Here is a 12659-nt window from a genome sequence, read left to right as displayed (position 1 = left end):
TTTTTTGGTTTTTCTCCGGTACCGGGAACCAAACTCATGACCTTGCGCTTGCCAGGCAGGCGCTTTTGCCGCTGAGCTAAATCCCCAGCCCCAATAAACATGTTTTAATTTAGTACAAATGTAAAGACTTTCAAAGAAAGGACCGTGTCATATTTTTAATCGTGCACTGTTTATAGTTGGCTGTCAAATATATGTTCATGGCCATGTTAGTGTATATTAAATATATCATTTAGATATAATAAACCTGTATTAAAAATTATAATTTGTGAATCAAATAATTTTTAGTTTTTGACCTAATGACCTGTCCAACTATCAGTGGCGTTATCTTTTGTCTATTGTGTTTTTGTTTCCTTTTTGTCTTTAGGTTAACTCAACTGAATTGACTTCAAAAGCAGAAGAAAATGAAAAAGTTGATTCAAAAAATAAAGCTTTCAAGAAACCATTGAGTGTCTTTAAAGGACCCTTATTACATATCAGGTAATAAGATTTTATTAGCTATACTCTTACAACGTTTTGATCACCTTGAGGGCACTGCAAAATGGAACATTCTGTGCTGTTTCCAAAACTGGAAATAAAAAATAAAAGGTTGTGTGAAGTGTCACCTTGGTTTCTGGATATAGGGGGTATTTTTAACTACCATTTTATCATATATAACATTTAGTGTGTAAAGGGCCCTCATCACCCATCAGATAATAAAAGTGAATATTCATATATTAATATATCCAAATGTTGTATTTTTCTCAGATTTACAGAAGTAGGGGTGCCTGAGGTGACACCACAAGAAGACAAAGGGGAACTAGAAAAATAGGCACATCTTCATTTGTGTTTCTAGCCTATGTGGTCCGAAAGATGATTTAGGGTTGGGGGCTGGGGATGTAGCTGAGTGGTAGAGCACTTGTCCAGTATGCCTGAAGTCCTGGGTTTGATCTCCAGCACTGGAAAAACAAGAAATTTAGAATTATTTTTTGTATTATGATGTAAAAGTTACTTTTCAATGATGCTTTCAGTTGATAAATCTGTTCAGTCTTAGGTGAATATTGCTCTACCAACTCTCATTAGTAACAATCTAATGCAGCATTGTCTTTCCCTTTGCTTAAAACCTTCCTGTGTAACTATTACGTAGATTACCAACAGTACACCCAAGTTTTTTTTTTAAGTTTGAGTCTAATTGACAAAGTTAGTTTGTTTTCATATATTTCGGTTACTTACACTTGTCTGTGTAAGAAAGAGAGATGCACATTTTGTTTCCAATATTTCTCTTTGCCATTTTCTCCCTTTGGAGTTTGTTTTTGTTCGTTTGTTTGTTCTTGTTTTTTCTCCTAGTTTGGAAGTATAACTTCCATGTTTTTATGGGAACTCTGTTGCACAGAGCCTAGCATACAGGTGTCGAGGTTTGATCGAAATACCAGCAAGGAAGAAATCTGGACTGGAGCAGGACAGCTTCTGGGGCTGCATTTTGGACCTGTACTCATGACAGAGTCACAAAACTGCTCCTACACATACACTACACAGTGAGACCTTGTCTCAAAAAAACCAAAAAATTCATTAAATAATTAAAACAGAAACAGCATCCAAAATGTTCTTCCCATTGTTTTGAGGCACCTGATAACCATTTGACTAATCTGATGAAATTACACAAATTTTGCTTGAGTCATTTAACTTTTATTTTGGGTCATGGGCATTAGAGTGGCCAGTAATGGTAAAATTTGAATTTTGAGGCCCACTGATTTTGTTTGATGATTTCTTCCTTTAGTTATTACTGCATTTCTTCTTTCCCTCTATCACTTAGAAAAGCCACTGAATAGTAACAAATTATTCTCTAACTTAAGTACATCCTTAATGATCTTTCTTTTTAAGTTATGTTCTTCTCTCTTGGTGTATAGAAATATGACCAATGCTAATCTATTTATAATTAGAGAAAGTTGAAGCAGTGGTACCTTTTCTGCTTTGATTATAATCCATAAGCTTCCAAAGGGTTTAAATAAATGCAGTTTAAGATTGTGTTGATTATAGGATTAATTGAGAATTTTCCTAATTCTGTCTTGTGTTCTTTCCTGTTTTGCTTTTGACCTTAGGGAAAACCACTGGGTTTCTTAAATAGCATGCATTGGACCAGTAAGATTAATATATAAAATTATATTAGGTAATTGTTTTGTAGTCTTTTTCAGTGAAATCTTACAGGTGAGCGTAAAACATTAACCATATAACCTTTTTCAAGCTAGTGATTACATTGTCATTTATTCTGAGTAATACAAATACCTTATGTTTTTGTTACCACCTAGCCCAGCAGAAGAATTATATTTTGGAAGTACTGAATCTGGAGAGAAGAAAACCTTAATAGTGTTAACAAATGTAACTAAAAATGTAGTAGCGTTTAAGGTAAATATCTTAAAGATATGATAAGTTATATGTGAAATTGTAACATGGGAAATGATTTGGCACATACTCTACTTGAAAGATTGGTAACTGAATAATGAATAGTCTTGTGCAAAACTTGAACAATACTTTTATTTATATTTTTAGGCATGTTGTACTATCTTGTACTTCTAACCAGGAGACATAGCTTTTCTAACATTTCCCGTAGAATCTATATCTCAAGCTTTAATGAGCACTAATAAACTAATGTCCATATTATTCCTGGGATTTAATGTTTGTCGTAAATACAAGCCCAAGAAAAATCACTCTTCATTACTGTATATAAATACTTTAATTCATAGCAGCAGTGAGAGATAAAACTCTAAAATCAAAGGTGTATTTTCTGAACTACAATTTATATTGGTTACTAAATTTTTACTGAATATTAAGTATAACAATACTGAGCCTATCACCCATATTGTAAGCATTTCTTTGTTAAATCTCCTGTAACAGTTAAGATGTTCTGGATAGGTTTTAATCATCTACTGCTTTAATTTCTGCACTTTACTATAAAACATGACATAATGTACATTCTGTTTTAGGAATTTGCATCATTACATTCAGGCTACTGACAGACAGAATAAATACTTAATAGATGGGCTAATTTTTTACTCAAGAGGAAGTCTAAGTGACAGTAGGACTTAAGAAAAGAAGTATCTTTTTAAGCCAGGCATGGTGGTGCACACCTGTGCATCCCATACTCTGGGATCCTGAAGCAAGAGATTGCAAGTTGGAGCCCAGCCTAGACAACCTAGCAACTTAGTGTGACTGTCTTAAAATAAAAACAAAGAAGACCTGGGGATGTAGCTCAGTGTGAAGGCCACGAGTTCAATCCCCTAGTACCACAAAACAAAACAAGTAATTTTTTAGATACATTGAGATGCTTTTTATGCTGTTGGTGAAAAAAAATACATTCCATGCATAATCACTATCTTAGTTTCTGTCTCCTCACTGAGACAACATACCCAGCATTCGCAACTCTAAGGAGGAGAGGTTTCTTTTAGCTCACAATGTGCAGGAGTTTTAGTCCATAACCGGCCGGCTCCAAGGCAGGGCAGAGTGGCAGAGGAGGAGCTCAAGGCATGGCAGGAAGGAAGCAGCAGGGGAAGAGGAGGGATGCTTATATACATCGAGACCACGCTCACAATAACTCACCTCCTCCCGTCGGACTTTACCTTCCAATATCTTACCCAGCTACAAACCCATCAGTGTACTTAGCCTGTGTCATACACTCATGATCCAGTCACCGGCCTAAAGTCCCACCTATGAGCTCAAGAGGCTTTGCAGGAACATCTAAATGTAAGCCATAGCAGCCAGCAAGGTGGTTTTGTTGACCCTTTATTGATTAACTGCTGATTTTTTTAGAAAGTCATTCTTAAAGAATTCCCCAAAAAAGCATTCAGGTTGTTATCATACAGATTATATGACTACTGTGTTTCTAAACAGGTGAGAACAACTGCTCCAGAAAAATACAGAGTTAAGCCAAGCAACAGCAGCTGTGACCCGGGTGCATCAGTCGATATAGTTGTGTCTCCCCATGGGGGTGAGTTGTCACTCATGGCCACATTCATGGACCCAGGTTGTGGTAGGAAGTGGGAACCTGGGTCCCCACTGAGTGCAGAGGTAAATCTAGAAATCAGAGTATCAGCAAGTCACCTAGATTCTCTCTAGGCGTGTTTTCTCACATGTAAAATGAGATCGTCAGCTAGGTCTCCAGTGGCCTTTGTATCATTAAAATGTAATTGTTTTTAAATGAGTGAAATTATTTAAATGGACACAAAGTTCCTCAATTTTAATACTTTTTCTGTGTTTAAGGCATCTTCCTTCTCTTGTTTTTCCTTCATATTATATTCTGGAATAATGCTGTAAGCCATACATCCAGCCCCATGTGAAGGTTCCTGTTTTCATGCTAAATCCCCCTTTTGGAATCCAGGTTTAACAGTCTCTGCCCAAGACCGGTTTCTGATCATGGCTGCAGAAATGGAGCAGTCATCCGGCACAGGGCCAGCAGAACTGACTCAGTTTTGGAAGGAAGTTCCCAGAAACAAAGTGATGGAGCATCGGTAAGCACGGGCTCTCAGCTGTGGTGGAAGAGTCAGAAAGGGAAGTGTGCCTCCCTGAGTGCGGCGCCACCCCTCGCTTCTCACGTCTGGCTGACTCTGGGGATGTTCAGATGAATGAGCTGGAGCTGTTCAGGGAGGCACTAATAACAGAAATTCGCTGGCAGACCAGGGCAAGAATCTGAGTCTGTCAAAATGACATATGTACGTCTCGGTCCCGGCAGTCCCCCTGTAAGAGTACTCCATGTACTAGACTGCTGGTTGCAGCACTGTTTGTAATAGTGAAAAATTAGAAAGAACTTAAATGCTCATTAGTAAATAGCAGTGAAGGACATTTGTGTATATCTGTGCTAAAGAGTACTTTGCAGCCTTTCAAAAAAGTAAAATGTTCGTTCTGTCATGGAAGACATCTGTGATATATTAATATGAAAGAAACTACTCTCAGGAAAATATATGTGAGATGCTTTTTAAAAGGGGAGAATCCTCAAAGGGGGGTGTGTGTGTGTATATGGTTATGATATATGTCTTAAAACCTGTAGAGAAGAAATGGAGAATAGAGAAGGCTGTGTTGCGGTTTTGCTTTGCTTTGGTTCTTTTTATCGGCATTATGGTTTATTGAACCATTCTAGTTTTGCTCCCAGGGAACATTTGTCTAGAGACTTACTTTGTGGAGTTTATGGTCAAAGGCATGGCTGTGGAAAATTTTTGAAAGGTTAAGAAGTGCTGGCATATAAGGTATTCTAGATTAGGTTGAAGTACTTAGGTCCTCAGTATGAGGGTTTTAGGGTCAGTTATGTATGCTTTATGCTTTGCTTTATATGAGGTACTTTATTTGCTTTGTTGTAGTTTTCCTTTTCCTAATGACATGCTTTCTCTGGAATTCCCCAGAAGGATCACTGTTTTCTCCGAGAAAGTGGGAGGAAGCCTGGTTGTTTGGTCTGGAAGGACTAAGAGAAGTATTAGCTACCATCTAGAAAGTGTGGCTGCCTTCAAATAGTAAAGGTGTTTGGATTAACTCCACTGAATACCTTCTAAAAACTTGCCACTGAGCCAGGCATAGTGGCACAGACCTGTAATCCCAGCACTGTGAGAGGCTGAGGCAGGAGGATATCACATTGGAGCCCAGCCTGAGCAACTTAATGAGACCCTAACTCCAAGTTTAACAGAAAGAAAAAGAAGAGCTGAGGATATAGCTCATTACCAGTGCGAAGCTCCTGGGTTCAACCCCCGGTATAGAGGGTGGATTATCATTGAATCCCATGAGGTGGTGATCAGAATCCACAATCTGTATTCATTGTCCGTATATTAAGAAGCTGCAAATGGGCTGAGGATGTAACTCAGTGGTAGAGCATTTGTCTATCATGTGCCAAACCCAGTGCAAAAAGAAAGAAGCAGTAGCTAGAAGATAAGTAGATAAGTATAAATTGTGCTGCTACTTTAGGTAAACTTGCGGAAAAGAATGAGCCCTTTTACTTCTGTTACATAGATTCCTGTATTTAACTCTCTTCATTTTGTAATTTGCTTATATAAGAAGACTCACTGAAGCTCTTAAGAAGTTATGTTTCCTTTGGATTTTCATAGGTTAAGATGCCATACTGTTGAGAGCAGTAAACCCAATACTCTGACATTGAAAGACAATGCCCTTAACATGTCAGATAAAACCAGTGAGGATATATATTTACAAGTAAGTATACTTTCTTCCTAACCAAAGCAAGTTGTTAATGCTCATTGACATTAGAAATCCATGTTTTCCAATGACATAAATGGAAATCTTTGGCATAGACCCAGGCTCTCCTTTTGTGAAGAGAAACCAAATCAGAAATCAGGTGGTGAGTTACTTTTGGAAATCGACCAAAGCTCTTGCCAGTTTAATATGAAATAGAGATCAAGTATCAAAGAATTCCATCTTACAGAGAAGGGTGCTAAGTAGTACATTTAAATTTGAAAGAGACGAAAAGTGACTAGAGATGTAGCTTAGTGATAGAACCTTTAACTAGCACGCACAGAGCCCTAGGTTCCATCGGCCAGCATTATAAAAGAGAAACAGAAGGGCTCTTTTGCTGAGCTGTTCAAGGTTTTACATATCTCCAGGAAGTGTTCAGTCTTCTCCCATCTCACTAGAAAATGAGACCTTTTAAAATACGGGTGAGCAGAGACATATCTGTCCACCAAATAAATAGAACGCCTCCTTGAATTTCTGCCTCCTTTCCTTTCAGAATAGATGGGCCATATGCCTTCAGTGTTTGGATTTCTAATATTCCTGTTTGTCGTTGCCATGATTAGTAATTGTTTTATTGATACAAATCTTTCATCCCTTTTTCCTCTTTAGCTCAATCGTTTACTAGAAAGCAATAGCAAGCTTGAAGACCACCTTCAGCGTTGTATCTGGTTCCAACAACTGCTACTTGCCTTAACAATGCTCTTGCTTGCATTAGTTGTCACCTTTTATTCATCGTACCATTAAAGAAGTGGTGCCTGGACACAAACGTAACTCCTTCCTCAGCTGTTAGGAAAAAGTAACAAACCCAAAACGTCTCCACCAAGCTACTAAACACAGTGCATATCTGTGCTTCCTAAAAGCAAATATGTAGCACGTGAGGGGTGCAACATATGCCTGTCTTCAAAAATAAACCGTTTAAATAAAGAAATGCTGGAGAAATTCATTATTAGAGATTATAGCTAGTTAGGAAAGTAAGTAAAGGCATATGCATTGTGTAAATTAATAGCTTAAATATAATTTATTTTTCCCTTTGATTTAAGTACTTTTAAAGCTTAAGTTTTGGACTGGGGGTGTGGCTCAACGGTAGAGCACTTTCCTAGTGTGCACAAGTCCCTGCATCTGGTCCCCAAAACCGCCCCCCAGAACTTAAGTTTTACTATGTAAATACATTAGCTGAACTGAACAATAAGTGACATGCTTTGGTGCAGCCAAAAACTGTCATCTGCTTTTTTATGACAGAGTTATTATAGCTGAGCCGACTTACTAGCTTTTCTATATTATGTAAATACAAGAACATGTATATTGAAAAAGAAAACATACTTAGAGTAATTTATGTAATCTTGACTTTGTAATTTTGAAACTTAATTCCAGATGATAGTCAATATTCTTTTGGAATGTAAACTTTCCATGCCAAACCACCTTAGCCTTTGTTTCTCAGAGTTCCTTAGCAGCCTGCCTCTTGTTAATCCTGGGCTTTTCTGTGAACACTCATTTTGGTAGCATTTGGAAAAGTAAGTGTGGTTGGATTTTCTTTGAACTCTGTGGAGTCTCTCCAGTCTCCCTTTCCGGCCATCTCTGTGCAGCGTCACGTTGTGCGCTATGGCTGGACACTGAACTTCTTCCTAATCGATTACAAAGGCCTTGTCGTTCCTCATGCCTTCCAGGTGACAGCAGGTCACAGGAGTCTCTGTGGACTACAGATTGCACCACCTTCACCCTCATTTCTAAATGAAAAGTGTTAGATGACACTTTTTTTAAAAGAGCTAGTTTTTTGAGATTCTAAGCAATATAATTTACCATTCAAAATGGTCCTTGTTACAATCAGCCATAAGTAGGAAACTTGCAAAAGACTGAATTATCCCATAATGGTGAAAAGGAAAATAAAAAAGTATAGAAGCTCAAGGGTCAGGTCTTTGCTCAGAGAATACAAAATGTTACTCATAGTGGGCTGTAAAACCTTCATCCCAGGGCTAACTCACTGACTTCATAGTCTATCTTTGGTACAGTAAGACCCACCTGGTATGGTTTCTAAATTCCTGAAAAGAGAGTTAGCAGAAGCAGAGGCTAATGAGATCACGGTTTGTTTTCTTCGTCATATGGCCAGTTTCGATCTGTTTTGGTTAACTTGTGTATCGATTTTATATGAAAGAAAAAATAGTCTTCCTGTAAAATAAATTTTGAGTTTCCACTGAGCCATGTTTGGAGATTTATTATTATTACAGAGTGTAGTGTTATCCGCTTTCATCTTGAAGAAGTTGGTTCCCCAAACTGAGTTATGAAGAATATAAGATATGAGAGTTCCTTCAAAACTGGCCTAGGAAATAAAACCTTAAAAGGACACTGGTGTGGTCCTTTGTCTTGACTTGGGCTTTTCTGTTTCAGTTTGCCACCTCCAGATGTGAGATGGACTGCAGTCCCCCCTAAGTCCTGTGCACAGTATCTGCCTTTGTGTGTGCACAACGGCTTCCCCTTACATGGTACACTTTTGGCCTTAATCTAATCCCAATGTATTCGTGTATGGTTTTTGTTCCTCAGCAAATAAATGAGGAAATAATTAGCCACGATTGGAACTGTATTGTCCTAACGGTGTCCCTTTAATGTTTCATATTAAGATTGTATTGACTCACTAAAGTACCCATGTTTGATCAGTTGAATTTAGTAATCTATCTTGTTAACATTTGTGTGTCTATTAAATGTGACTAAAAATTACCAAAAATGAACTATAAAGTCAAAAGCACCTAAACTTTTGTACTTGTCATGATTAATCATGTATATTTACATTTGATTTTATATGTCATCATTTGGTTCTAATTACATTTGCATGATTATTATTTTTGATATTCTGTTTTTGGTAATTTTCTTTTTCTCATGCCATTACGTGTTCATGACCAGATTACCAAGGACTTTCATTTAGATTCTGATTTTAGCTTTCACATGGGAATGAAAATTAATAGATTTTTTCATAAAAACATTAATGAAATATCATTAGCTTGATCTGCAAGTAGCTTAAAAATGCAGTTGCTGTTAAGCCTAGCCTCAAATTTCATAATACCATAACTGTTTTTATATCTTGCCACTAATTTTGACTGGATTTAATAGCACTTTATTGTACAATTACAAAAAAATATATTACTAGAATTGTTGCCAGTGTAACTTCTCTAATGTTCTGGTGCTTTTCAATATTTTCAGTATTTTTATTACTATATTGGTATTTTCTTTGTATAAATTGATCAGAAAAACATGTTTTCTATTTTAATATGTTTTAGAAAAGTAATTACATTTATGAAATAAATATCATCAGGAAAAAATCCTCTGGTCTCTAATTGATAAAACATCTTAAAGAGAATCAATGTTCAGACTTACTGTGACCTTTTAAAGATCAAAGTGCTTCCTTTTGGATCTGTTTGCATTTTTATAAGGACAGCATTTCAGGCTTCCAAAGATGTAGTCTGTGCCAGGTGAGTCTGTCCTTTAGTGTGTCCTGTTTCTCCTCATCCCTATGTTGGATAGGAATGCTCTTCAGTGCAGTTCATGGCAATGGACCCGCTGTCGTGAGTTGGAGCTCATTAACGAACCCATTACTAGGGCTGCAGTGAGTGAATTGGCCCATGGTCTTTCTACCTTCCTGCCTGATTGCACAAGCTGGAAGCAGGCCAGGGAGATGTCTCGCCGGCTGCCAGGCATGTGGAGAAGACAGGGCAGCACTGTTCTCCAAATCAGGGCTGTGGCCCTAGCTAGGGGCAGGAGGGGTGCTGAGAAGGGGCACAGGGTAGCTCAAGCTGTTGACAGAGGAACCCCTTTGGGTTGACTGTGTCAGTCCCTTTGCCACCAGAAGATAACAACCTTCCAAACAGCAGCTCCCTCTCCACAAAAATTGAATAAGGACAGGTCCCTCTTCTGTAGTGAAAAAGAGGTAGAGACAGAAAATCAGGTGCATAAAGAGGCCGACCCATTGGAGAAAATCAAAATAAAAACAGCTAAAAAGACAGAACCAAGAAATACACTGACCGGTGAATGAGAGAATGGCCCTTCCTAAAGGACTGATTCCTAGGAAATACCTCAGGAAATCTCCAGCTAAGAAAGGATTGATTCCAGGAATCTTTGACTTTCTACTGTAAATCTTTACCACCAACTCAAAGTTTTGTGACATCAGGACCCCATGTGCCTCTGCAAGCATAGGGATCCCCCTCTCTGCCTGGTCCAACGGGACAGAGGGGTTCATTGAGAGTGACCTTGCTCTGCTGGTATATTGCCTCCAGCTGCCTTCCATCCTGGCTTCTTAGAGCTTTTCACACTTAAGTGTTGCGCCTCATTCAGACCCACGTGTCAATTCTCCAGATTTTGCCCATACTTATATTCCTACCCTGGCCTTCTTTGTAACTCAGTAAACTTGGATCAAACCTTTCCCATCTGCATCTTAATTTTGTCCTAATACTGAATAAATTTACCTCCCTGTAATGTCCAAACAGTCTCATTCCTTCCCTACGCTACTTACATTCTCAGCCATGAGAGTAAAAGAATCTGCACATGGCAAAATAGAGATCATCGGTTTAACTGGCAAGATTGTAGAGAAGTATCTCTGACCCATAGGGACAAGAAATCTGAGGGAGAATTTGGTTCTTGAAATGCAATTTTTCCATTCTCTTCTGTCCTCAGTAGTATGGAAAAACAACGTAAGATCTCTTTTTTTATACGGAGCTAAAAACAAGGGTCTAAGAATTCTCCCAAGAGTACATAAATAGGCGATTTCAGCACTCAGAGTTAAACTAGATTCCCACACACAATGCTTGTCTGTTATCACCACCCAGGACTGCCACATAGTAACGGGTTAAAAAGCTGAGTGGTAAGGTCCAACAGAGATGGCCATCCATGGTTTGGTGAATCGAAGAACTAAACACTGTGAGAGGGAAGGAGAATAAAGATAGAACAGTGAAGAGAAGCAGGTGACAGAATGGTCACTCAGGCCTAGAAAAGCAAATTTGTTGGGGTTCTAAGCTACACACAGACCTTACTGTGAAGAAGCTTTCAACGCCTAAGTTAATGTTTACTTTGGTGGAGTGCATTCGTGTACACAGCATCAACCCTCAAAGAGGTTATTCCATATTCCGCGGAGGGGCATTTAATAGACTGTGTTGTCACTGGTCTCAAGCCATGGTCTAGTATCCTGACCAAGTCATGTGTCTAATAAAATCAGCATATATCGGTTTTCTATCGCCTCGTAACAGATGTCTGCAAACTTAGCCACGTAACACAGATCTACAATCTCAATTTCTCTGGGTTCTCTGCTGGCTGGGTTCTGTGCTCAGGATCTCACGAATCTGAAATGAAGGTGTCAGCTGACTGCATTCTCCTTAAAGGTTCAAGTGGATGAAGATCACTTTTAGGTGCCTCCAAGTTGATAGAACTCATCTCTTGGTAGCAATGGACTGAAGTTGTTGATTTCTTGCTGGCAAGGAGGCCTGCTGTCAGCCACTCCCAGGCCCTTGCTCTGTGGCCACCACCATAAGCATTTCATGTTTCACTATTCCCACTTCAAGTCTCTTGTTTAACGATCTACCTGATTAAGTGAGGCCCACCCAGGATTCACTCAAGGCAAACCCTTTTTCAGCAATGGAGTTGATGTCCCGTCACGTCCACAAGCACCAGCCTCACAGTCAGTGAGAGAGATTGCCTAGAGTGGGACTTGCACATCCATCCGATTGAGTTCCTCAGATTGGAGTGTCAGAACTCAACCCTGTGTAGTCTGATGGCTCTGAATTCACTGACTAACGTCCATGTTAGGTGCCCAGCCACCAGCTTGGGGACAGTGCATCTCTGTCCTTGCTGACTTTCTCTAATCTCTTAGGTTTTTTTTTTTCTTTTTCATTATAAAGACTTTATTATACTGGCTATGCTTATTTAATTTTAAACATTTGAGAATCAAAGTAATGAGAGTATACCTCCTCACGATATTCACATACACAAAGTTAAAATAATTCAATGAAGTAGTAGTCCCTGTGGTTTAAGACCAAATCACATCTGGGTTAAGTATGCAAATAGCCTTTATTGGCCCAATTTCCGATTCACTTTCTCTAGGTGTTTTTCTGATTAAATTTATAGTTACTTTGCCAGACCTACAAATTACTCAACACACCAAGCTTTATGAAATCAGAAACTGGTACTGGATATATCATACTGCAGACACGTCTGTTTTTGGTGTATAAAGTTTCTTTTTTTCTCCCTTACTAGTGTATGTTTGATAAATAATAAATACATTCATTATGGGGAATTGGTACATACACATTGCATCTTGATTCTTTTTATTTCCCCTCTAGCCTAGTCTCACTCAGTTACAATTCACATAAATATTCAAATTTTTAAAAAATAAACTATTAAGGGAAAGAATGTGGACAGTGTTTTAAGCATCTATTCAGCCATTAAAAAACTGTCAAGGAAGATTCTTACATTGTCAGTTTACTAGGACA

At 38.4% G+C, this 12659-nt stretch overlaps 1 protein-coding gene across 3 annotated transcripts in view; it reads left to right on the top strand.

Moving 5' to 3' along the window:
- Mospd2 (motile sperm domain containing 2) overlaps nt 1–9083 on the top strand; it is a 46681-nt gene extending 37598 nt beyond the window's left edge. For 2 of the 3 annotated variants that reach the window (XM_013507005.1, XM_005409179.2), the window contains 6 exons: nt 365–477; nt 2283–2379; nt 3862–3958; nt 4349–4478; nt 6057–6159; nt 6805–9083. In XM_013507005.1, the coding sequence (XP_013362459.1) occupies nt 365–477; nt 2283–2379; nt 3862–3958; nt 4349–4478; nt 6057–6159; nt 6805–6939 (675 nt within the window). In that variant the 3' untranslated portion in view covers nt 6940–9083. The remainder of the gene's footprint in view (nt 1–364; nt 478–2282; nt 2380–3861; nt 3959–4348; nt 4479–6056; nt 6160–6804) is intronic. The other variant, XM_013507006.1, reaches the window with a different exon arrangement.
- The last annotated feature ends 3576 nt before the right edge of the window (nt 9084–12659 follow it).

The sequence above is a fragment of the Chinchilla lanigera genome, unplaced genomic scaffold, assembly GCF_000276665.1.
Source record: "Chinchilla lanigera isolate Chin_1 unplaced genomic scaffold, ChiLan1.0 scaffold00118, whole genome shotgun sequence".
Classification (NCBI taxonomy): Eukaryota; Metazoa; Chordata; class Mammalia; order Rodentia; family Chinchillidae; genus Chinchilla; species Chinchilla lanigera.
This window is presented reverse-complemented; position numbering and strand designations above follow the sequence as displayed.